This window comes from Lissotriton helveticus, chromosome 6 (genome assembly GCF_964261635.1).
Source record: "Lissotriton helveticus chromosome 6, aLisHel1.1, whole genome shotgun sequence".
Taxonomy (NCBI): Eukaryota; Metazoa; Chordata; class Amphibia; order Caudata; family Salamandridae; genus Lissotriton; species Lissotriton helveticus.
The window spans coordinates 771,011,026-771,037,748 of NC_136067.1; the positions used below are offsets into that span (position 1 = coordinate 771,011,026).

At 48.4% G+C, this 26,723-nt stretch overlaps 1 protein-coding gene across 1 annotated transcript in view; it reads left to right on the forward strand.

The window, feature by feature from the left end:
- Positions 1-26,723, forward strand: part of MDN1 (midasin AAA ATPase 1) — a 2,221,312-nt gene that overhangs the window by 259,800 nt on the left and 1,934,789 nt on the right. Inside the window, exon 19 of the mRNA XM_078648266.1 lies at positions 121-217. Coding sequence (XP_078504392.1) covers positions 121-217 — 97 coding nt within the window. The remainder of the gene's footprint in view (positions 1-120; positions 218-26,723) is intronic.

Consider the following 26,723-nt stretch of genomic DNA (forward strand, 5'->3'; position numbering starts at 1 on the left):
AGTTTTGTTTGGGTGATAGTATAATAATTCTATTCAAATGTTCTACAGAAAACTTTTTGGATAAATGCACTATATAAATAGCGTATTACCAATAAACTTTCTCAACTGTTAATTTTTTAGAGCCTCTAATACGTCACAGCAATTTCCGTTTGTTTGCTTGCATGAATCCAGCAACTGATGTTGGGAAACGAAATCTACCCCCAGGAATAAGAAACAGGTATGGTTGTAAAATATTTGTAAGGTGTTTCACCCAGTGCATGATCCCATTATCTCAATCAATTAGTCCAATAACACTTTTGCCCACCTGTAGAAAGCTGGCCCTGTATGTGATATTGCCACTAGGTGGTAATATTGTTCACAGAGGCCAAGGGTTCCCCAAAAGTGTACAGGGCTCAATGTAAAACCCAAAGTGCTCTATTAGTGGTAGTGTGGGCGAGCAGCCTTAGTCCTAACATAAGGGAGTGTTAGACTTTATTGCACAACAATGATCAATAATGGACACATGACTCAAGAAAGAGATCCAGACCCATTTTAGAATAACATACCCTTTAGGGCTTGCGCCCTGCGTTGCACGACACAGCAGGGCTCGCGCAGGCGAGAGTCTTTTTGTCCGGGGTTCCGAAATGGACCCTGGAGTTGTACGCGCTCGTGCGTGTGTTTTTTGTTTGGTCTTCTGCTATTGGGCTTTCAGTGCGTGTATTTTTTTCTTTAGCAGACCACGCAATAGGCCAAATAGGCATTTCTCCGCCCACGGCCTATTGGTGTCTGTTACGCGCACCAAAGCCCATATGTTTTCAATTATCGTGCCCAGACAAGGGTGCGATAATTGAAAAATGATGCCTCGCAGTGGTGCGCACGCGCGTACCACTCGCGGCGTTTTTTTTCCAATAGCGATCGCTTACGCGATCACTTTCAGTGGTTTGGTATAAGCGCGGCACTCGCGCTTTTAAGTAAAGAGCGGGTGCCGCGATTATACCAAAGGTAAAGAAATAGAGAAAAAATCTTTTTCTTACTTTTGGTATAATCGCAGCACCCGCGCTTTACTTGTGACATTAAAAGTAAAGCGCCGGTGCCGCGATTATACCAAAGGGGTACAAAAGGGGGTGGTGATGGACGGAGCATCTGAACCAATCAAACACTCACACCCAGTCAACAGATCTGGGTTTAATCCATCACCGTTCTTTAGCCCACTCTGCCACCCCAGTTCAGACATGGCCATATGCAAATCAGTCTGACCCTGTGCCTCATGGGAACAGTCCAACCAGAACTGCCAAGCCATGCCTTCCTTGGACCGGAAACAAGCTTCCGAGGACCGGTTTCTGGCATTTCAGCCGTCTTCAGCCCGGCTTGCTTGAATCCAGTGGCAAAGTGAGCAAGGGACTCGCGTCTGAGCATACCCTGCCAACTTATGGCGAACAAAGCGGTACAAAAGGGAGTGGTGATGGACGGAGCATCTGAACCAATCAAACACTCACACCCAGTCAACAGATCTGGGTTTAATCCATCACCGTTCTTTAGCCCCCTTTTGTACCGCGATTATACCAAAGGCACAGGAGGAGAATAATATTAGGCAAGCTTTAGGTTGAAACTACACTTGCCCTTAAAAGACTTTGGTGTTTTTGGCTAAAACTTCTTTAGCTGTCTCTCACTTTATATTGGCTCAACTCCACTGCATTTAAAAAAGGAGTTTGAAAGACCACTTCATGCATGCTCACATATTGCTATGTAAAGCGCTCTAAAACCAGATTCGGGTCAAGTTTGCGCTACATAAAACTCTGTTAAAAAAAAAAAAAAAATATTTAAAAAGGAACTTAATTAAAAAAGACTACTTGAAATTTAAAATGTGCTTTCAGATCAATCTTTTACCCAACTGTTTCAGTTGTGATACTCACACAACCTTACTGCTTGCTTATTTATTTTATTTATTTATTCAAAGTTTTATATAGCGCGAACAAGATCCTTACAGATATCCGAGCGCTTCACAGAGACAAGGGTAGGGGCAGCAGGACTGAACAGAGATAATGGGAGCAGTATAATAGTCACTAACATAATAGGATAACAGTAACGTACAGAAAACATATCAATATACAATCAGGTAACAAGTAATATAAGACGGCACAAGTCATTGATCCCATTACAGTAGGGTTCAGGTAAACCTTAGATGTGTGGATGGCTTATACCAATTTCTTAGGATAGAGAGAACACGGGGTGGGGGCTTCGGGAGGGTTATTCAATAAACTAAAGTGTATCATATATTGGTCAGTAGTAAGAGAGTAGCGTAGTAGTGTCACAATCAAGTAAGAGTATAGTGCCAGGAGACAAGGTGATCAATGATACAAAGTGATGCAGAGTCTCTGATCCAGCATCTATAAAGTTCAGGAGATCTTGGCCAGAAGGATGGTTTTCACCTCTTTCTTGAAGAGTGCAGTGGAGGTGATAAGCCTGGTTTCAGGAGGGAGCGCATTCCAGATCCTGGGTGCCATTCCTGAGAAGGAGCCCTTGTATGTTTTTTCTTTCCGGAATCTACGAGGTTTCAGGAGTAGATTTTTTGTACTTCTATTGGATCTCGAACCTCCTGATATAGACAACTTTTGAGCGAGGTAGTTGGGTGCCTTGTGGTGCACGGCCGAGTGTGTCATAACTGCGATTTTTAGCTGTATTCTGGCTTCAAAAGGCAGCCATTTTAGAGACTTTAAGTCTGGGGATATATGCGAATGTTTTCTTGAGCCAGTGATGAGTCTCGCGGCAGCGTTCAGGGAGGCTCTTAGGGGTGCTGTTGTGGATAGCGGGAGTCCGCTGAGGGCCACAATTCCGTAGTCTATGCGAGGGATGACTAAAGCTTGTACAGCAGTTTGGAAGTCTTTGGCTGGGAGGAAGGGTTTAAGTTTCCTCAGTGTGTTGATTTGGAAGTTAGCTCCTTTTGTGGCTTTGCTAACGTGCTGTTGCATGTTGAGCTTGGCGTCGAGTGTGATGCCTAGGGATTTCGCAGAATCCACGATGGTAGGTTGGACATTGAGTGCTGTTAGATCGATCCCTCCGCCACAGGGCTCTTCCCCACCTGAATCCCTCTCCCCCCTACTCCGTCGTTAGCTGCTCTTTTACTCAACACCAGGTCAGCGGTCAAGCACCACCATGAGCTGTTTGTCCTTCTTGATACTGAGAAGCCTGACTTACTGCTCTTGACCGAAACCTGGTTCTGTGATTCTTCCCTTCCTGTTCTCCTGGCTACCCTCCCCCCTTCCTACGTTGCCCTACGTGCCGATCGTCCGGCAGGCAGGGCTGGTGGTGGTGTGGCGTTAATCGCTCGATCAGAATTAAACTTTCAAACCCTTCCCTTTCCTCCCATCGCCCTCACTGAGTTCCTTGTAGTCTGTTCCCTATCCTTTTCTCCCCCTATTACTTGTCTCCTAATGTATCGCCCACCCCAGTCTTCGTCTCTGTTCCTACCGGCACTTCAAGACCTACTGGCCAATTTGGTGGTTAATTACGCCTCGGTCTTGGTGCTAGGGGATTTTAACTACTGGCCTTCGGATCCCTCTGAGTGCACTGCTTCGAAAGAGTTTACAGAATCTCTTTCCTCTTTGAACTTTGTTCCGCACATAACTGTCCCCACTCACTCTCACGGTCATTCACTTGACCAGGTTTGGTCCCTCAATCTTCTAATATCCTCGGTGACTGTCTCTCCCTGTTTTTGGTCCGACCATGCCCTTATTTCCTTCTCTATCTCTCACAACAGTGCATCCAAAGTCCCACACGCCAAAAATACCTGGGCGCGGAATTGGAACAGAGTCGATCTCCCTTCCTTGTCCTCCCTGCTTCGGAACTCCACTCCGACTCTCTCCGGTCTTTCTTCCAACTCTCAAGCCAACGCCATCAATACCTGGCTGACTGGAGGTTGCGACTCAGTGGCCTCCCTGCGTCGCATTTCCATCCGGCGACCAAAGGACTCCAACAGGTGGTTTAACGACCACCTAAAAGAACTAAAACTGATCGCTCGACAGGCAGAGAGACAGTGGAGAAAAAACTATTGCCCCTCATTAAAAACCCTATATCTCAAATCACTTGCCGATTACAAAACTGCAATTCTCTCCGCCAAAACCACCTATTTTTCTACAAAAATAATGGCAGCTGAAAACAAATCTAGAGAAATATTCAGTATAGTGAATGACCTGGCCTATTCCGATAGAGCTTCACCTCAAATCCCTCCATCCCAGTCACTATGCGACCAACTCAACATTTACTTCTTGGAGAAGATCGCTACCATCAAGGCTAATATCCCCCCCCCTTCATCTGTCTTAGTGGATCCCTCCCCTCCCACTGTTCGTTGTCATCTTACCTCTATCCCTCCCCTTACTGAGGTTAGATTCCGGGAGATACTCCCCAAAGTAAAGTCGGGTTCTCCGGCAGACATCTGTCCGGCTCGAATCCTGCAACATATCTACTCCTCTTGTCCTGAATCCCCTATTACTTTCCTCAATAACTCCCTTGGGCAGGGAGTAGTGACCCCGGCGCTCAAATCAGCCACTATAGTGCCCATTTTAAAAAAGCCTGGCGCTGACCCGTCCATCTCAGCCAACTACCGCCCCATTTCCCTGCTGCCCTACCTGGGCAAGGTGCTGGAACGCCATGCCACCGCGGTTTTCAGCGCCCACGTAGAGGCTAATGGGGGACTGGCCCCCCGCCAGGCTGGCTTTCGCCCCAGGCACTCGACCGAATCAGTTGTGGTTTCGGTCTTGGACAACCTCAGGAAGGGTATGGACAATAACAATAATCAGGCGCTGGTACTCCTCGATCTCTCCGCCGCCTTTGACACTGTGGACCACACCATCTTACTGTCCCGTGTCAAGGCGGCTGGAATTGAGGGTTCAGCCCTGATTTGGCTTTCCTCCTTCCTGAGGGACCGCACCCAGGCGGTCCGGTTAGGAGACTTTACGACCACTCCACTTCCTGTCACTTGTGGTGTCCCCCAGGGCTCCTCTCTTTCCCCTTTATTATTCAACCTCTATATCTCTCCTCTTATTTTCGCTCTTCAGCAGCTGGAGGTCACCGTGTACAATTATGCCGACGACCTCCAGCTCATCTTTGACCTGTCCTCCTCTCCTCTCTCTGTCTCTAACTTTCAGTCTACCATGACCTTCATCAGGGACTGGATGAACCACAACCATCTTAAATTGAACCCGGACAAAACCGAGTTGGTTCTCACCGGTGGTTCGTCCAGTCCCTGGAACTCCCTCTTCTGGCCCTCCTCTCTTGGTCCCTCCCCCACTCCCTCAACCACAGTTAAAACACTGGGGGTTAAAATGAACAACCAGCTCACCCTTCATTCACAAATCAGCACTGTAGTTTCTTCCTGTTTCCTCACCCTCCGAACCATCCGCACTGTTTCCCGTTTCTTTTCCCCACAGGCACTCAAGTTGATCATGGCCGCACTGGTTATATCGCGGCTGGATTATGCCAATGCCCTCTACAACGGCATTCCAGCATACAGCCTGCGTAGACTCCAGATGGTCCAGAACCAGGCGGCCCGGCTGGTCTATGGTCTCCCACGTTATCATCATTCCACACCCCTCCTCAGGGAGCTTCATTGGCTTCCTGTTAAGGAACGTTCCTTGTTCAAGACCGGCTGCATGGTCTTCCAGGCCCGTCAAGGCACTGCCCCCGCTTTCATCTCCTCGCTAATAAATGAATACGTCCCTACCAGAGAGCTTCGCTCTTCTTCCAAATCCCTCCTCCATATCCCACGTTTCAAACGTAAAAAGTGGGGTGGAGCTAACTTCTCTACCCTAGCCCCCACGTTCTGGAACTCCCTCCCTGATCACCTCCGTTCTGCCACTCATTATCTCTCCTTTCGTAAAGATCTAAAAACGTTTCTCTTCAAACAGGCCTTTTCCGCGTAATTTCCCCTCTTTTCTACGCCAGGTTTTATTTTGTCTCAGTTGTCGAACTCTCCACTAGCGCCAAGAAACCGTACGGTGCACGCTGCGCTTTATAAATGTTTTAAATTGGAAATTGGAAATTGTTAGGTTATTGAGCCAGGTTTGGGTGGTGGAGATTTTCGCCGGAGGTGAGATGAGTAGGAACTCAGTTTTCAGAGCATTTAGTTTGAGGTGATTATCGGCCAACCAAGATTGAGTGTTACTAAGTGTGGAATTCAGAAGTTTGATATCTTCTGGGGATTGTAACTCTAGGTAAAGTTGTGTGTCATCGGCGTGCATATGGAATTGAACATTGGATGCTTGGAGCAAGGTGGCGAGCGGTTCCATGACGAGGTTGAACAGTGTGGGGGAGAGGGAGGATCCTTGTGGAACACCTAGATCTGCAGGCACAGGTGTAGATAGCACATTGTCGATCTTGAACTTCTGAGACCGGTTATGAAGGAAGGAAGAGAACCGTTTGAGAACAGTTCCCGATAGATCTAGTGCTTAGCAGCTCCAGTAAGTTCTCATGTTTGACCGTGTCAAATGCTGAAGAGAGGTCAAGAAGGATGAGGAGGCAGGACTCATTGCGATCAAGGATTTGGAGGGCATCATCAATTATGTGTGTCATAGCTGTTTCCGTGCTATCTTTCGCTCGGAAGCCTGATTGATGATGGTTGAGGAGGTCAAATTGGTCAATGTGTTTTGTTAGTTGGAGTTGGACACATTTTTCCAGCAGTTTGGCCAGGGTGGGGATATTGGTGATAGGGCGGTAATTGTTCAGGTCAGACGGGTCAGCTGTAGGTTTCTTGAGTATAGGCGTGACTTGCCCCACCTTGAGGGAGTCTGGAATGAGACCTTGTTGAAGGGAGCTGTTGATGATTTGGGTCCAAAGTGGGAGGAGCAGGGGGATGAAGTCTTTTAAAGCATTAGCAGGTAGAGGGTCTGTGAGGTGATTAGAGGGCTTCAAGGTGCAGAGCAGTTTGTGTATTGCTTCTTCCGAGTAGGTGTCGAAGTACAGCCATGATGCCTTGTTTTTAGGTTGAGTGTTAGACATTCTGGTGTGGTTGGGGAATCGGCTTACATCCATGATGAGGTCATTTCTTATGTTGTCGGTCTTTAGCTTAAAGAAAGCAGAGAAGGCTTCACAGTGTGGGGTGTCGCTTGTTGTGCTGTTTGATTGTAAGGGTTGTGTCTTTGTTTGAGTCTTGATTAGTTCGAACAGCTTTCTTGGCCTGTTTTTTGCTTGGTCCAACTGGCGGCTAAAGAAGTCCAACTTTGCGCGCTATATTTTCCTAAAGTAGGCATTTCTCTTGTTCTTAAGCGTTTTGAGATGCAGTGATGAGGGGTCAGATCTCCAGGTACGCTCTGCCATTCGCATAGTACGCCTGTCATCATTGAGTCTGCCGTCATACCAGGGGTTAGAAATTTTGGTGGAGACTCTCTTCAGTTGCAATGGGGCGACTTCATTGACTATTGAATTCATAGAGTCAAGGTAGTGATCGGTCAGTGATTGAACATCCGAGGCACCTGAAGGGGGAAGGAGGAGACTGCCGATGTGGGGAGGCAGGGTGGTGGGGTTAAGATTCCTCATGTCCCTTTTCCAGGTTTTGGATCTGGTGGGTTGAGCCGGGTTAGGTTTAACTTTTTCGTTGATAAAGGTGATAATGTGGTGGTCTGACCAGTCGCAGGGTTGGATCGCCTCCAGTTGGGTAGAGTCCTCTTTGGCGATGATGAGATCGAGTATCGAGCCTTTGTCGTGTGTTGGTCTATCGCATATTTGGGTGAGGTCAAGCGCATTAAGGAAAGTTTTGAGACTATTCACCACTGTGTCTTTCTGATCGTTCCAGTGGAGATTAAAGTCACCCAGGTAGACTTGGGTGGTCTGCCGACCGGCATTGAATGTGATCGTGTCCATGAGTTGTTGGGTGAATATGAGGTTGTCACCAGGCGGGTGATAGATGAGATGTAGAGCACAAACTGGTTTGCCCTCGCTGGTGATATCGAGGCAGAGGAGTTCACAGGAAGTAAGGGAGGGGGAGGTGGCTTTAGTAACGGAGAGGTTGCTCCTGAAAATGCATGCAATTCCCCCGCCCGTCTTGCCAGGCCTGTCCAGTCTAATGATGTGATAATTGGGGGGGACTAGTAGGTCCATTATCGGGGTAGAGGCTTCAGTAAGCCACGTTTCAGTCAGAATGGCTAGGTCCAGATCCATTGCTGAGACGAGATCAGCGATGTCGGAGGAGTGTCTCTGGGCCGATCTGCAATTGAGTAGGATGCATTTGAGTTTGGGAGTGAGAAGGGTGGTCGAGCCTTCTAGGGAGAGGGGGACTTTTCTGAGGTTGTTAGGGACGGAACCTCTGTTGCTAAGGGTTGGGAGCCTCAGAGGATTTGTGAGAATTGTGGGTATGGGGATGTGTGTGTTGGATATGTGTTTTACCGGACCTGGGCCATAAGAGCGTAGGAGGGAGCATAGGTCGTGGTCCGACAGTGAGTTGAGGACACGACGGGGGCGGTGGGAGTTATTGCGAGCGGGGATAGTCGGCCAGCGCGGAAGTCGTTGGAGGCGAGGGTATGTAGGGAGGGTACGTCGTTTGTAGGGTAGTGGGATGGTGGGAGGTAGACTGGGCTGTGAGAAGAGAAGGTCTTTGATTGCGTGGAGATCTTTTTTGACTTGTAGGAGATCCTCTTTGACTTGTTGGAGGGTGGATAAAGTCAAGTCAAGAGGTGGATTGGAGATGGGGTTGGTGGTGAGGGCCATTGGTGAGTGGTTGAGTAGTGAGCTGGAAAGCGAACAGGGTATCGAGGGGGGGGATATGCTAGCGTTGTTGGAAGGTTCTACGGCGATAATGAGTGGGATGGCATTCGATGTGTGGGCGGATTTGTGGGCGAGGGGTGTGGGTGAGGTAGGGGGAGGGTGGGAGGCATAGGTAGTGCCGTCAGTGGGAGACGGTGCCGGTGAGTTGAAGAGTGAGTGAAGGCTGGAGACAATGGGGGTGGCAGGAAGGTAGTGGGGGCTGAGAATGGCAGGGGAGAGAGGGGGGGATGCTAAGGTAAGGGAGGCGGTATGTTCTGTGGGACTGGTTGGGAGGGTGGGGGTGTCGTGAGTGAGAGTGGGGAGGGAGCTGGGGAGGGAGAGGGATCTGCCGCGGGAGAGGGATCTGCCGCGGGGTGGAGGGATCTGCCGCGGGGGGGAGGGAAGGGGGGGGGAGATGAACTCCGGACGGTGGTGTGTTCAGAAACGTTCGTGGGGGGTGTAGCGTGGGGGGAAGGGGGCATGGGGGTATCGAGGATGTGGGTGTATCGAGGATGTATGGGGGGGGGAGTGTACTCACGTGGGGACTGAGAGGGGGGGAACAAAGGGTGGGATTTGTCATTGTGCGTGCCGTTCTGGTGCTGATCTAGGTAGGAGGTGTTGTGGGTGGGAGTTGTTATGTCAGGGGAGAGAGGGATGGGAGAGGTATGAGTGGGGGTCAAAGGGGTAGTGTCAGAGGGGCGGCTAGTGTATGAGGGGGAGAGATTTGTGACTGCGCTTGGGGAGTGTGGGGCGGTAACAGCAGGTGGGCGATTGACTAGGGTGCTGGGGGTAGAGGTGAGGTAGGTGTGGATCCGATGCGGACCTATGTTAGAAGTGTTGTGGGTGAGGGCTGCGACGTCAGGGGTGATAGTGCTGATGGAGTTCTGGGTGGAGGTCCGCAGCTTGGAAAGGTGCTCTTTGAACTTGGGGAACAGGTTGTCTAGTAGTTCCAGGTTCTTGTCTGTGGATTGAATTAGGACAATCCCGTTATTGTAAATAGTAATGGTGGTTCTGCCAGGGAAGAGTTGGGAAGGTGTGATAGAGAGAGTTAGGCCATGAGCTGTTTTCCTGGTGGTGGAGACGGTGAGTAGGGTTAGGAACGCTTTTCTCCATTGGGCTCTGCGTGAGGTGTGGAAGATGATATCAATGTTCAGGGCTCCATTGCCCGGTGAGAAGTAGGTGTCGGCAAAGGGTGTTTCAGGGTGCGACCTCAAGAAGTTATGTTTAAAGCGTTTAGCGGCTTTTTTGGTGAGAGTGGAAGGGTAGTTGATTCTATATGTGTGCTTACCGATGAGATCCATGTTTGGATGGCTGTAACGTTGGGTGTGGGAGGAAAGACGCCAATAAAACTGTCGGCCGTAGGTTACAGGGCACAGGAGTGACACTAGTGAGTGGCCAAAAGTAGCCAAAAATATAAGGGTAGCAATCGGTGCAATCTAGGAACAAACAGTGCGTAGGTGCAGCTTACACAATGTACAATATATGAGAGGTAGCAATCAGCTTACACCATGTACAATATATGAGAGGTAGCAACCAGTTAGGTGGAGCCAAATTGACACATCATAATGTAAGAGGTAGCAACGGTGTAATCCAGGTGTAGAAAGTGGCTGGGTGCAGCTTACAAGACTAACGAAATATATGAGGTAATAATCAGTGCATCATAGTGATAAAAGTGAGATGGAAGCAGCTTACCAAACAAACAGCCGAATGAGGTAGCGATCATTGAATAATGGGGATAAAAGTGAGATGGGTGCAGCTTACAACATAGACAGTATACAAATATGAATAAAATACTAGTGAATTACTGGAGCCAATATACGTGCAAACAGATGACTGCAATAAACAAATATGACCTTAATAAGCAACCTGTAGAATATGAGGTAGCAATCAGTGCACTGTCGGTGAGGAAGAGTGGAAATGGGTGTAAGTTACATACAGTGTAAAAGTACCAATAGTAAAATAATAATATAATACTGCAATAAAAGGCAAACACTTAATCGCATAAAGATGTAAGTACAGGGCTATGTAGAGTCTGTGGTACCGATAGTCAAGAGTAATCAGAAAGACTAGTCCATGATGGCCGCCAATGAGAGAGGGAAGTCTAAATATGGCCGCCAAGTGAAGGAATCATTAGTCCTCTTTTGGTTGTTACGGTTTTCAGAGCAGGGAAGAGCAGTTTCAGATTCTATTCCGGCTGGCTCAGGATCTTGCATACCATGGGGAGTCTTATCTCAGTTTTTTGTTATCTTAAGTGGAGCTGCTGAGGGGCCTCGTGGGCTCAGGCGGTACAGGAGGGGATTAGGTGCTCAGTTTATGACCCCCGCCATTTTGAGCAACAGAGGTTTTTGTAAAATAAAAACGAGTGGGGCAAAATGCGCACCTTTTCCCGCAAAAACGCGTGGGGCAAAGTAAATACCTTTTTTAGCTTTCGCTTCAGTATGTGCTCTGTAGTCCCAGCCTCAGGGGCAAAGACGATCTTCGCTAGCATTTGCAGATCTGTCGGTCTGTCGGTTCATGATACCGCTGGGGGTTGGAAACAAAGGGGGGAGGGGGGGGAACGACCATCCATCCCACAGCAAGGCGCCAGCTTCCTCTGGTGTCCTGACGGTGGCTGCAGGCAGAGGACGAGCAGCCAGGCAAACAGCTCACCCGGCAGGGCAGGGAGATCACTCCCGTCGTGAGTCGGCCACCGGGTCTACCACCACCCAGTCAGTCCGGCGTATGCGACGGTGCTTTCAGGCGAGGGACCCTCCAGTAGTCCGCTACAGCTCCCCTCGCCTGCAGTCTCAGAGTGTACCCGTCGTCGTCCACAGTGGGCGTCAAAAAGCGGGCCGTGATGTGCTAGCTCCCAGCGCACAGCTCCCAGCGCGAGCAGGACACCGGGGGTCCCGGCAGCAACCACCGGCGGGCAGCGCCACTCCGCGACGATGTGTCCGTCGCACTCCAGGCGCTAGCAGTGGTCCAGGTCCCGGTCCACTTCAGCGACGTCCCGCAGGTACACCAGTCGTCCAAAGCTGGCTCTAGGCAGCAGGCATCCGCGTCAGGTTCCGCAAATTCGTCAACGGGGAGCCCAAAGTCTGAGGAGGAGGCGGGAGAGGCTCGGCTTCTCCTGCGGGTCTCGGTCTCCAGTCAGGTCGGGGATCCTCAGCACGTTTCATCCGCAGGTAAGGAAATCCAGTTACTTGTATTAATCCTGTTACTTGTAACTCCAGTTACTTTTGCGTCGCGTTGCTCAAGACGGTGCAGCACGGAGCTGACGGGGATAAAGACCAAAGAAACTAGATCCCCAGCACCGGAGCTCTTACCGAGAACTCCTATCCGGCGGCCATCTTGGCATATCTTTAGCTTGTTCATGTACGTGGAAAACCGGCTGCACTACTGATTTCTGTGCTGTACCTGCTTTGTTTAGAAGTGGGCTTAAGCTGGTGTGTCTGTGTGTGAACTTTGTACTGCTGCTGCTTTGGATGTGGGGGGAAGTGTTTACTGTTGTACCGTTCAGGCACCTGGCCTGTGTGTGAGGGAAGCTTGCACTAGTGCTATTGCATTTGTGTACCATTTCTGTGATGGTTGCTTGCTGTGCTGCTCTAGGTACTGCGCATGACCAATCTCTGAACGCATCTTGACTTGCTTCTGTGCAGTGTAATAAAACTTAATCTGTAGCTGTCTATACTGAACCTTTCGGTGTCAAGGATGCTTGAATTACATCGGCTTTGCTACACCTAAGATTACAATTGGTTTCCCTTGTCTCCAAAATCTACAACAATCAAGCACCTAAATATTTAAATTGAAATCGCTTTTCAAATCACTTAATTCCCCGTGCCTAACAAACAAGCATTTGCAATGCAATAGGTCTCGCATTATTAAAGTTTGAGCTATTGGTGTTGCATTATTTAGCAATGCCAATAGCTCAAACTTTAATAGTGCGAGACCTATTGCATTGCAAATGCTTGTTTGAACTTTATTTTAAGGCCAAGATCTTAGCAATAAGGTAAGTACGTTTTTAATTAAAAAATTCTTTGCACTTTAAAAAACGGACTGAATATTTTCAGCACAGTTCAATGTTCTCTTATGGGGAACAAAGTTTTGCGGTTATTCAGGTAAGTGCGCAACTTACAGTTCCAGTCTTCGGGACCAAAGGTCAGCAGTGAGCATGGGTCAGCTAAGTACCAACACTGCACCACCAGCGGCACAAGGGCTGCCGGGTCCAGAGATCGTAATCGGGTTCTGTCCCAATGATCTTCATTGGAGATGGGGGGTCCTTGGGGCCACGCAGCCTGCAGATAAGTGGAACGGTTGCAAGGGACAATCTTAGGGTGTTAAGCCCAGCACAGAGGGGCCACAAAGCAGCACCAAACAAACACCACCAGCGGCACAGGGGCGGCCGGGTGCAAACACAGCGTTGGGAGTTCAGTGCAATCCTGTGGACTTTCTTCTTTTTGGAAACAGGCTGCAGGTTTCGAACTGGAGGGTCCAGGCAGAACACCAGTAACAGCACAGGTAAGTTATGGTGGGGGCACACAGGGGCGCACCGCTGGTTGAGATCACCAAATCGTGGAGGCTGCGTGTGCAAGGGTGCCTTTAGATGTCATACATGTACTTACAGGGCCGGTCGCGGTGAGGGTGGGGAGGGGGGGGCTTCAGATTCACTCTACAGGTGACGTTGAGGGGGCCAGGTGAGGTCGGCCAATACTGGATTCCTGGTCACTCTGGAAACTTCACTGGGCAGTTGGGCCACTCTGGCCGTGGGCGTCTGGTGCCGAGTGGGCACGAGTCGCGGATCTGCCAGGATCCGGAGTCTCTGCTGTTGATTTCTTCTAGACAGGTCCCCTGTCCACGGGAGATTGGAGTCTTCTTTGAAAGCAGCAGTCATTGCAGGGGTTTCAGAGGTCGCTGGCTGCTAGAAAGGGTGCAGTTTTGCCGAAGCTGGAGACCGGCCCGTAGGGCTGGGGCTAGGGCAGCTGTTGTCGTTAGTCTTCTCTGCAGGGTCGTCGTCTTTCTTCGTAGGTCGCCACAGATCTAGTTTCCAGGTCTGGGGCAGCCACCTAAATGATCGATTTAGTGGCGTTTTAGGGGAGTAGCAGATAGGGCCATTGGTCACCATACATAGGGTGACTACAGCTTCTATTATGTGACCCTCCTGTGGAAGGGAGGCATAAACCTAGCCCTGATTAGAGGGGTCTCCCCATCTTCAAGATGGTGAGGACTTAAAGACGTGCTTCACTTCGTCTCCCCCACCTTAGGGGTGGAATTGGCGAAGGTGGGCACACCTCCTATTCTTTTTAAGCTTTCCTGTCGGTTTTCCCTTCCAGAGTGGGAGTGTAAACCGGGGGCAGCCATATGCTGCTAGCAGCAGAGGCTGGGGGTTTCATTACAAAGGTGGCAGCCCTTTGAAGCTCCCTTCTTCGAGCACTTGCCCATCCTGGGTGAGTAGGTGTGACACCTCTGGCTAGGATGTGCATTGTTTCTGGTCCCAGACATCAGGGGCTGTCTACTCAGGGGTCCAGAAACATGTCTTGTGGTGGCTGGCTGCCTACAGCCAGTCAGAGACCACACCAGGGATGGTAGGCTTTCAAGGGGCACCTCTGAGTACAGAACAATAAATTCCACACTGGCACCGGTGTGGATTTATTGTAAGGAGTAGTTTGGTACCAAATACTCCTGTGTTCAGTGAAGCCGTCATGGTGCTGTAGAACTCGAGTTGTCAGGTTTCCAGCCCATGTACTCTATTGCTTCTCTGGCACTTGCAATAACAAGAAATGGACCCCAATATTCAAGGGGCATATCTCCTCCTGCAGATATGCCCTCACCTGTGGTATAGTGCATTCTGCCAGAGGGGGTGATTACCTATGCCTTCAGGTTTTGTCATTTTCTCCCTCACAGGGACATGCAATCTGCAAGGGCAGTGGCATGGTCCCAGTGAGTGGGTCCTAGGGGACCCTTTTCAGCTTCCAGGCCCTTTGTACTCAAGGTACCATTTACTAGGAACTTAGAGGTGGTAAAAATACCAATTAAGGATTTGTTTCTGGTTGGTTGGGACTCTGCAATACAATTGAAAGCACATCAAAACCAGACAAAAAGTGGCAGGCTAACCATGCAAAAGAGGCACTTTCTGACACCACCGTAAATCACTTTTTGCAGAATTATTCTTTTCTGGATTCACATGCTGCTGGGTCCGAAATAGGCTACATTACCTCCAAGAGGAACTCAAATCCAGAACTTTGAGGTTTGTAATCGGTGAAGAAACAGCAAGACACTAAGGGACACCAAAGACAATGGTAAAAACTGTCCCCTCCATTGAAACTTGCAGCTAGGTAAGCCAACCATGCCCACTGAGAATGTGCAGCTGGGAGAGGGGGGAGTGGGGGGGGCATGGCGGCATGCGCCGAGGGCAAGAGGATATCCATCATAATGTCTGTAACAGAAGTGGACACACTATGTGGTGGTGCAGTTGCAACAGAAGCAGACCTCGCTCAAGGATATCAGCAAGTGTGTGACGAAAAGGGAAACACAAGAGGAGACAGAAATGGTGTACGGAGAGGGTATCCATGCTAAAGGCAAAGTTGTCAATGTCACAAAGCAAGAAACGTCAATGCAGGCAAACTCGAAGTGGTGCTTGTTGGTGACCTAAATGTCTACTCCCTGCTAGTCTTATGTGGAGGCGTCGGTCCCGCACGCCTGTCCTGGCGTCCTGGTAGCTCACATCTGCTGACTCTACATGGGTGTATGATGCTTTACTATATGGTACTGTATGTACCGAGGGCCTATAAATTAAGTGCTACAAGTGTGCCTGCAGCACTCATTGTGCTTCCCTGTAAAGTACTCAAGCCTTCTACTGCAGTCTGTAGTCAGTTTAAACTGCCAATTCGACCTCACAAACTAAACCTTTTTCCAGGCCTAAACCTTCCTTTTTAATACCTATAGGTTAGCCCTAAGCAATGCCATAAAAAGCCCACATGGCAGAGTGCATTGTATCTAGAAAGTGGGACATGAATGTTTACGTTTCGCAAGTCCTGATAGTGAAAACCTATGAAATTCATCTTTCACTTCTGTAAGGTCTAACTCTTCCATAGGATAAAAATGGGTTAATTTCTCACATGTAATAAGTGCTAATGTTTGATTGGGAACAGCTAGAAATGTCATGTTTGGTCTCAAACAAGTTGTAATTTAAAAACATATTTAATAGTGAAGTCAAATTTTATAGCACTCTGAGAAAGTTGGCATTTTCCTGTCCAACATTTTCTAATGCCTTCTAGGAGTTTCCAGCTGCCTAGGCCTGTTAATGGCTCCTCCATTGAGATTGCGTATTTGGCACAAACAGTGAACGATGGGATGGGCCATCTGTAAGAAAGTGGCTCTGTATATACTGGACCAAAGTAAGGTACAGAACTACTGCTCATGGGAGTCCCAGTCTCTAAGTGGGTCAAGGCAGGCAGGTCCTCCGAGGTTCTCGAGGTTGCTGTCCGCAGGAGACGCCGGGATTTAGCAGGAGCAGGTTCAAGGATCAACAGGACTGTAGGGCTGGGCCCAAGTCAGTTGGTGTTGTCCTCTTGTTAGCAGCTGCACGGCTGATCTTCTTGGTATTCTTTCTTGTTTCGAAATCAGGATCTGAGGAAGGAAGGTTCAGAGTGCCCCTAAATACAAAATTTAGGGGCGTTGCAGGTAGGGTAAGGGCAAGGACCAATGGGTCCCTGTCCCGGGGTGAGTACACCCCCTAACCTGCTCCTCTCCTGTGGGAGGGGTGCAGGAGCCTAGCTGTGATTGGGTAGGGCTCCCCATCCTCAAGATGGCGGTAGCCAGGAGTCGTGCTTCACCTCGCCACTCCCACCTGAGGGGTGAAGTTGGCACAGGCTCGCACACCCCCTTTCTTCACGTAGGGTTTCCCGCCAGTCTTCCCACCAGAGTGGGGATCAGAACTGGTGGGGGGCAGTTGCTGAGTACAGCAAGTGGCCTGAAGAAGCTCACAAATGCGGCATGCTTTTGAAGCTTCCTCGGCTCATCCTGGGGGAGAAGACCTAGCACCTCGCCCAGGACGTGCATTGTTGCCGGCCCAGAGAGCGGATGGCTCTCTTCCCAGGGGTCCAGCAAAATGTCTTCTGTGTGGCAGCCTAGGCAGCCTCTCAGACAAGACGTGGATTGTAGGTTCGGTTTCTGTAGTGGATTTTACATTAAATCCCACACTGGCATCAGTGTGAGTTTAATGTGCTGAGAAGTTTGATATCAAACTTCTCAGTCTTCAGTGTAGCCATTATGGTGCTATGGAGTCTGTAATGACAACCTCCAAGCACCATATACTCTTAATGGCATCACTGCACTTACAGTGCCCGAAATGGCACTGGGTACTGTAGGGGCACAGGGCTCCTGCACCTGGCCCGCACCACTGGCATAGGGCACCCAACTAGAGGGGTGACTGATGTATACCAGGGCAGTGGGTTTGTGTGCATGGCACACAGGGATATGTGCCATGTCGACTTTTAGTTCTGCACCAGGAAACTTAGCCTGCTAGGCAGTGTGTGTGTGTCCGGGTGCAGGGTCCCTAAGGGTGGCACAATAAGTGCTGCAGTCTTCTCTGGTCAGAATGCCCTGGGTACCTAGGGTGGTACCATTTACCAGGGGCTGACATGTGAACAGAGATGCCAATTGGGTTTTAGCTTCAACACAGTTTTAGGGAAGGAAAACAGGCCTTGGGCACCTGATTGGTAGGAGCCCAGGGAACACTCAGTCAAAGTACTTCAGCAATTCAGCAAAAAGTGGGGGCATGCCATGCAAGAAAGATGGCACTTTCTCACACCATCCTGCCAGTATGGCTTGTGGAGGAGCTGTTCCCTCCCCCACAAGCATTTTGATTGGATTGCCACAAGCACACACAAAGGAACCCAACACTAATCTTTTCTATCCCCAGACTTCTTGGAGTTATGGCGGGGGAATGAAAGAACTTCCCTGATCCAGTTGTGAGGGTAGCCTCGAAGATTCCCCCACTTGTAAGGTTGGCACCAGGTATAAATTGGACCTCCTGAGCCACTCTTCAGAAAGAGGACTTCCTTGTTCCCCAGAGGTTTGCCTTGCTGCTTAAGTCGAGGCTTGCTTCACAGTGCACTGACCTGCTGCTACCAGAAGACTGTCCTGTTGCTAAAGGTGTGTTGTTTCTATGAAGGAAGACTGGACCTGCTCCCTTCATTCCAAGCTACCTGAGTGACTTCAGGGAGCAGTTTGACTGACCACCTGTTCTGAGCTACAGCGACACAACAAGGTCCTAAGGCCTCTCTGCGACTGCCTAGCTGAACTGCTGTAGCTCGACCTACCTGAGCCCTGCTGGTCTTTGTTATATTGAGTCCCTGAACCACAAAAGGTACCTCCCCAGGTCCTTGACTCTTGACTGCCATCCGAGTGTGGTCCTCTACAAGCCGTACTAACTTGGTTCCTGTATCCATCTTGGGCTCCATCGCAGTGGGCTTGAACTAGTGACTTCCCCCTGATTACGAGTGGCGCTTTATGCTTTTAGGTGCCATTTTCAGCTAATACTTTGAAATTTCACATCTCAGGTTCTTTGTCCTATTCGTCTCATTTTATTTATTAAAATGTATCCTATTTTTCTAAATTAGTTTAGGTTTTTTCTTGTGTTGGATTCAATTTATTACTGTTTGTGTGATGCATAAATACTTTATACAGTGCCTCTAAGTTAAGCCTTATTGCTTTTGTGCAAAATGCCAGAGGATTAAGAACAGGTTAATTTAGTGACTTTTTCTGGTTCACCATGACTAGGATTTTGGTTGTTGCGTGAGTGGGGTTTTCATACCTCTCAACCAGTATCCCAATTTCTTACATCAGGGTTGAGGCTTCACTGTTAGCCAGGATGGCACAGTAGAGCAACTTGCCAGTTGTTCTACCCTGGAAGCCCTGCTGAATCTCCTACAACTAGGCTTTGCATCCTGTTGTTCCTCTCTGGATCTAGGTTATCTGTAGCCATAATGGCCGTTTCTATCCGCCCAGAAATTAAGGGGTGCTAGGGAATACTAGCACAGTTCTCGGAGCCCATAAAGATACTTTTATTCTGCACATAATCATAGAAGCAGTTGGCCCACCAGCTACTGTTTTCAGAGGCTGCGAGTTGCGTGCATCCATCCTTTACCCAAACCTCCTTGATGCCATCAGACTGCTTAGCGAAATCTCAGCCACATGCACTATTGTGAGTTAAATGGATGCAGAAATGATGGACCTACTGTCTGAGGTGCAATCCATAGACCGAAGATGTCCTCCATCAGCACACGTCTAAATAAAGTAAACTATTCTAAGGAAATGCCTCTACTTGAATGGTCACACCCACGTTTTTCGACTGGTGCTGCTGGTTGGAGTGCTCTGAGGCCAGCTACCAGACCTCATAGCCAGTGCCCTGACCTTAAAGTGTACTGAGTCCTAAGGCAGGGTGCAACATATGACACGGGCCGGTCATGTATTTTACATGTCCTTACCACTGTTTTGACTGATGAAAGACTTGGTCGCCCAATTGGCAGGTACAGGATTACATGCTGACCCCGCAGCTGTGCTAACTCCTGAACAATGCTACTAAAGTGGGCACTCCACGGTATCAAACAGCTTGTTACGGTAAGCCTGAATAATATATCAAGTTTTAATTATTGTAACTTTTTTCGGTGTGCAGATTTAGCAAAGCTGCAACTTTGCAGCCGTTAAAACTCCTGTGCCTGCCTGAGTACACACTGAACCTGTTTCACGTGACCGCTTTCTGCCCTCCTGGAGAGATGTGCCCTCAACTCTTAGGAAGGGGGAACAATGAGGGATTGCAGGCAAGGGAGATGTTAACTCCTTCCTTCTGGAAACCACTTGGGTGGTAAAAAATCAGGCTTCAAAAGAGAAGCTACCTTTGAAGGGCAGATGTGAAACACCAGGGAGGAGGTCTGCCCCATTGTCTAGGCAGACAGGATGGCACGAGGAGCCGAGCGGGGAAACTAGTTTCCAGACCAGTTTTCCTAGGGGCTTGTAGCCCTGAGGTAGCCACATCCATGGGCAGGCAAGTGCGGTCTAAACATTGAGATAGGGGTCTCCCCATCTTGGGAGTGGGCAGCATGGTGCATCTTGGCATAGCCAGATGCCACACACTGTAGGAAGTGGTCACAAGGTGGGAGGGCACATGGTAGCCCACTGACTACCAACGGCATACTACCCTGAGGGCATTTTCATAACATAAAGGGGGCCCCCTTGGCACCCTGAGCTCTACCAATTGGAAGAAGGAGCAAAGGAAGACAGCCTTGCTGCACTGTGGGACCAACAAAAAGACCAAGTGACTGTGGTACCAGGGACCAAGACTCGACACTCAGAGTTGTACATGACTTAGCTGAGCCCGAAAGTGCTGGATGGAAGCTGCTGGGACCCTCTTAGGACGATTTAACGACCCAGGAAGGATTGGCCTATGACTGCGACGCCTGGCGGTCCAGTTGCGACTGGACTTTGTCCAGATTGGGGTGGACCCATGGGACGTCGAGCCTACAGCTAGGAAGTACTTGTCAACTGCATCCTATCCACAGCATCCTTTGAGCATCTTCAGCATCCTTCATCCCTTGCATCAGGACCACTTCCATCGGAAAAACCTGTGTTGGATAAAAGTCCCTGGAACTGACTGACGATTGCTTCACCTGTTAAGGTTGCAGTTTTTGAGGATCTGGTTGGTTCCCTGACTTGCTCCCGACTGGAGTTGGTCACCTAAAGTGACTCAAAGTAACTGCATTACACCTACCCCAACTACTCACTGAAAAAAGTTCTAAGTGTCAAATATGTTGAATTTGCCAATGGTTGTTCAAGGTTAAGTGTTTTATTAATTCTTGTAAAATTATATCTCCGGAACCTTCCGGTGGATCTTTTTCATTTTGGTGTCTACATTTATATGAACATTTTTGTTTTTATAAATTAGTGGTCGATTTCTTGAGGGCTTGTCGATTTCTTAAATTCTTTTTTGCTAGTTAAACGCTTTACACTAGTTTATCTGTGTAAGCCATGATGCTCAGTGCCACAGCTACCTCGATTGAGCTGAAGGTTTGACAGACAAAACCTCCCGGTCCTAAAGAGGCTGGTAAGTGTATTACACAGTGAGGTCGCACAAATGCACCATAAATATGCTATTTCCTCCCAACCATGAATTTGAGGCTGGTGGAAAGGCTCCCTAGCGCACCCCTGGGGTGTCTACCTCAGGGCTACACACCCCAGGGAAACCGGATGGGTATCTGATTTCCCCTCTCTGCTCCCCGTGCCAGCTTGCCTGCCTAAATAATGGGGCAGTCCTCCTCACTTGTGTGATACATTTGCCATTCAAAGTCCTGCCTTTTGTGGTTAACACCCAAGTGGCTTCCTGCAGGAGGTAGGTAACATCTCCCTGGTAAGCAATCCCTCATAGCTCTCCTTACTGAGGTGTCGTCACGTCTCTGTATGAGGGCATAAAGTTGTCTCCATGTGTGTCCTGGAAGGCACAAGAGTTTTTAAAGGCAACAAGGTGGTAGCTTTGTAAAAGCTGCACCCTGCAACAAATTACATTAATTTCAACTTGAAATACAAGCCCGGCTTAATGTAATGAGTTGTTTGATACATTGGAGTGCCCACTTAGTTTGCGCCGTTCAGGAGTTAGCACAGCTGCAGAATCAATCCTGCGCTCGCCAGTTGGACGACCAAGTCTTTCCACAGTACAATTGGTGGTTTTGCATGTTTTCTGTCTGGACATATAAAATGTACGTCCTGTCATGTCATGTTGCCTCCTGCCTCGGTAGGCCTGCCAGAGGGGTGACTTAAACAGATGTACAAAGTAAGTGGTAGCTTTGCTATTGCTTTCAATGGCAAAGTCAGACAAGTAGTGAATGACAGATCTTTTAGTCTGCAGTAGCCGGCTGGTGGACTAGTCTTATAGTTTTACTCTGGGGGGAGCTCCAGGGTGGCACAACCAGTCCTGCAAGCCCTGGGTTACTCTTCTAATGTACATGCTCTGGGTACCAGGGTAACCTATACAAGGGCCTTACAGGTAAGCTAGCCATTTCCAATTGGGTACAGGAAATTTGATATACACTTGAGGGGCAGGGCACTGGCATGGAGTCCTATTAGCAGGCTTCGGTGTACTTTCCGATTTGAAAAATCAATAGCACCAGTCGAAAAACTTGGGGAGGGACCATACAAAAAAGGTAATTTCGAGGCATAGGAGCTGCAGATCTCACACTTAGCTTTAGATCGCCATCTGGTGTTGGGTTCGGATGATTGCATGTTGTCGTCTTTTAAGAAGTCTTTGTAGTCACAAGATAGGTGACTCCTCCATTGGACGATAGTGCGCATGGGCATCAACTCTATCCTTAGATTGTTTTTTTCCGCCACTGGGTTCGGATGTAACTTTTCCGCGCCGGTTCGAAATCTACTTTCTAAAGTAGTTTGATGCGAAAAAACGTACTTAAACTCTTCAGATTAACTTTTAAACATCTCGACCTTCGACTCGACTTCATCAGCTCGATTCCGGTCGTAGACGCGGGCCGTTGGGCCTATCCACGCCGTGAGGCCTACAGCTCATGGAAAGGACGCCATTCAAGAAATGCCCCGAGTGACGAGCAAAATTTCACACAGTGACCATCATAAGGTCTGCAACCTGTGTTTATCACCGGAACACGACAAGTCTACCTGTTCAGCCTGCGCATCCTTTCGATCGAAGAAGACCATTCGAGATCGAAGAGCTAGTCGACGCATCATGCAGAGATCAGCTCCGGAACCGGTGGACATCTTCGACTAAGGCCCAGATGTCCCAGAAGAAGATTCTGAGGATCTCGAAATCGTATCCGAGGCTGATGACTCCAATGACTCCATCACTCCGGGTCAACGAGTGAGTACTACTGCCCCTACCCTAACCTCCTCCACCAAAATCGAAGGCAATGGTCAACACTCAACCAGTCACGACCGAAAACATACTTCAGGAGCCCCGCCCTCGAGCCCGGCTCTGAAGAATATCGAAAAGCCTTCTGGTAGCTCAGGACAGAGCAAACCGCACGTATCGATCCCACCTGCGCTGTTGGCACCGAAACCGAAAGAAGTCCCGGCTCCGAAACCAGTTCCGACACCGTCGACTTCACAAAATAAATCTGGCCTGAAAACTACAAAGCCTGTAAACAAGCCGACTTCGGACGCTTCCATACCGAAGAAATCCGCTTCGGCTCCGAAACCAAGATTCTCAGAGCCAAAACCTGCGCCAAAGAACTCTACCACGCCTCCTAAAGCTAAGGACAAAAACAAACAACAACCCCGCTCGGAACTGAAAAAATCGGCGCTGAAAGCGGTTCCTCCGGAAGAGGAGCTTTTTCACCCTGATCCTAAGCAGAAAAAGATCTATATTGATCCAGAGACAGGACATGTCACCACTGCACCATATAGAAAGAGGAAGTTAGACAGAGCACCTGTTCTCCCAGTGCCTGTGAAGAAGGACTCTGCCACATTGCCTATACACCCTTCTTCTCCTATACTTCCTTCTAACCCACCTCCTATCCCTATTACACCTCAACATTCTCCACCTCATTTTTCTCCACCTCGTATACCTTCTTATAATAATGATGATGATGGTTACTTAGGCGTAGGGCGTGACCCAGATGACCCATTTACATACCCAAATGACCCACCTGATTGGAGTACCCTGTCCCACCGGACATCCCAGATCCACACACATACCCCTCAAAACCATCTCCTCCAGAAGATAATATTGGTTTTGGACACTTAATAGAGCTGCCCTCTATCATGGTGTCACAATGCACTCAGATGAGGCAGAAGAGGATTTTTTATTAGCTACTTTTGAACAGTCTCAAAAGTCAGTACAAATATTACCCATGATTAAAGGGGTCATTAAGCATGCCCCCGAAGTGTTTAAGGATCCTGTACTTGCTAGGATTCTAAACCTCAGAATAGAAAAGAAGTGTAGGCCTGCCCCTGGAGATCCTGCCTACATTAAGGGACAACTACCCTTAGATTCTCTAGTAGTTTCCAATGCTAGAATGTGCGCTAACTCCCAAACCTCGGGAGAAGCGCCACCTCCTGATAGTCTAAATTGCTAGACGCTTCAGGTAAAAGAATAGCTTCCCAAGCAGGCAATACTTGGCGCATAGCTAACACACAAGCGCTGCTCGCAAGATATGACAGAGCCCATTACGACCAGTTAGAAACACTATTACAACATTTGCCTGACCAATATAAGACACAAGCAAATGATCTAATCTAAGATGGTAAGCTTTTCTCAAATGCATCAATCAAATGTGCACTTGATGCAGCAGACACTGCCTTGCGAGCAATAAATACCAGTGTGATGGCTACGCATCTCCAGTTCTAAACAAGAGGTCCAAACTACTATCCTTAATCAGCCATTTAACCAACAGCTTTTTGGGCCGGTGTGGACACTGCACTAGAAAAGATGAAGAAAGACACTGAGACTGCCATATCTATGGGAGCTTTACAGTCCCCACAAACACGAGGCTCTTTTCGTCGCTCATTTTACCGAGGAGCCTCTAAACAAATGGAAGCAGACCACTCATCTTCCTTTAAAGCCAATACACAAACATCCCCCAACAGAGGATATTTTAGAGGCGGATACAGAGGAAACAACAATAAACGTAGAGGTCAAGGTAAAAACACCAATCGTACCTCTCCCACCACAAAACAATGACTTCCTTCCGCTCCCCTCCACAACATTCCACTCCTGTCGGGGGTAGATTAGCACAGTTCCTACCTGTCTGGAATTCTATCACAACAGACAAGTGGGTGAAACAAATTATCCAGTATGGTTACTGCCTAGAACTTACAGCTACCCCTCCACATATATCACCCAGACAGCTTCCAATGTCCACAGAACATCTTACGCTACTAAAACAAGAGGTTCTGTCATTGCTTCAAACAGACGCAATAGAGATAATTCCCTTACAACATCAGGGAACAGGGGTTTACTCGCTGTACTTTCTAATACCCAAGAAGGACGGGACACTAAGACCAATTCTCAATCTCAGACCCCTCAACCTATATATACACTCAGATCATTTTCACATGATCACTTTACAACAAGTCCTCCCACTGTTACAACAGGGCGATTTCCTTGCCACACTAGATTTCAAGGACGCCTACTTCCACATTCCCATACATCCTTCTCACAGGAAGTATCTAAGGTTTGTACTAGACGGACAACACTATCAGTTCAAAGTCCTTTCATTCGGGGTGACAACTGCACCCAGAGTATTCACAAAGTGCCTTGCAGTATTAGCAGCACATCTCAGAAGACAACAAATCCATGTCTTCCCATATCTAGACGACTGGCTAATAAAAGCCAGGTAATTTAATCAGTGTGTTCAACACACTCCTCAAACCATTCAAACATTACACAACTTGGGGTTCACGATCAACTACACCAAGTCGCATCTCCAGCCCTCTCATATACACCAATATCCAGGAGCTACAATAAACACCTCTGCAGCTCTAGCTTATCCCAGTCCAGCCAGGATAGCGAGCATTCACGCCTTATTTACAAAATTTCAAGACCAACACTCTCTCCCAGCCAGAGTGTTCATGCATCTCATAGGCATGATGGCATCTTGCATTTTTATTGTAACATATGCAAGACTTCAAATGCGTCCATTACAAGAATGTCTAGCACATCAGTGGAATCAGGCTCAAGGACAATTTACGGATCTGGTGTTGGTGGACAGCCGCACACATCTCTCTGCAGTGGTGGAACACCAAAAACTTGTCTAGAGGGCGACCGTTCCTCGAACCTGTTCCACAGATAGTAATTGCAACAGACGCATCTCTCACAGGATGGGGAGCACATCTCCTAGACCATACAACTCAGGAAAGATGGACCACTCAACAAAAAGTGCTCCACATCAATAATCTGGAGCTGATAGCGATATTCCTAGCACTAAAATCGTTCCAAGTACATGTACAAAACAAAGCTGTCTTGATCCAAACGGGCATGACAGCCATGTACTACATACAAAAACAAGGAGGCACACCTTCTCTGCAATTGTCCCAGCTTGCACAAAACATTTGGAGATGGGCCATTCCACAAAAAATATATCTACCTGCCGAACACCTTCCAGGAGTTCACAATCAGATTACAGATCTATTAAGTCGACATACAACAGATTCATGAATGGGAACTACATCCACACGTTCTTCTACCATTTTTCCACAAGTGGGGCCAACCAGACCTAGATCTGTTTGCCACACACAAAAATGCAAAATGCCCAACCTTTGCCGCTAGGTTTCCACACCTGTTGTCCAAGGGCAATGCGATATGGATGAACTGGTCAGGCAGATATGCGCACGCTTTTCCGCCACTCCCACTAATCCCACTAGTGGTACGCAAGCTCCGACAACAGTCTCTCAAACTAATCTTAGTAGCTTCCACATGGGCATTCCAACGTGTTCACAACATTACAGAAACTCTCACTAGTTCCACACCAATGACTGTCCCCATCCCTGCTAACGCAAAACCATAGAGAGATCAGGCGTCGAGATCCAAGTCAACTAAATCTGGCGAGCTGGCTTCTGAAGTCTTAGAGTTTGGTTACCTTAACCTGCCACCAGACTGTATGAACCATCATTAAAGAAGCCAGACGACCCACTACTAGAGCTTGCTATGCTGCAAAATGGAAAAGGTTTGCCATTTACTGCACTAATAATCATATTTATCCAATAGATAGATGCTTCCATCCAGAATATCATTTGCTATCTACTGCATTTACAAAGATGTAATCTAGCAAACTTACAAAACAGCCAACGCTTGTCACTATTTAGAGTCCCTGCAATTAAAGCCTTTATGGAAGGACTAAAAAGGATCATTCCTCCTAGGTTACCACCCTCTCCAGTGTGGAACCTCAATATTGTTCTTACCAGGCTCATGGGGCCCCCATTTGAACCTTTACACAAATGTGAACTACAATTCCTCACCTGGAAAACAGCTTTCCTAGTGGCCATTACCTCTCTTAGAAGAGTAAGTGAAATTCAAG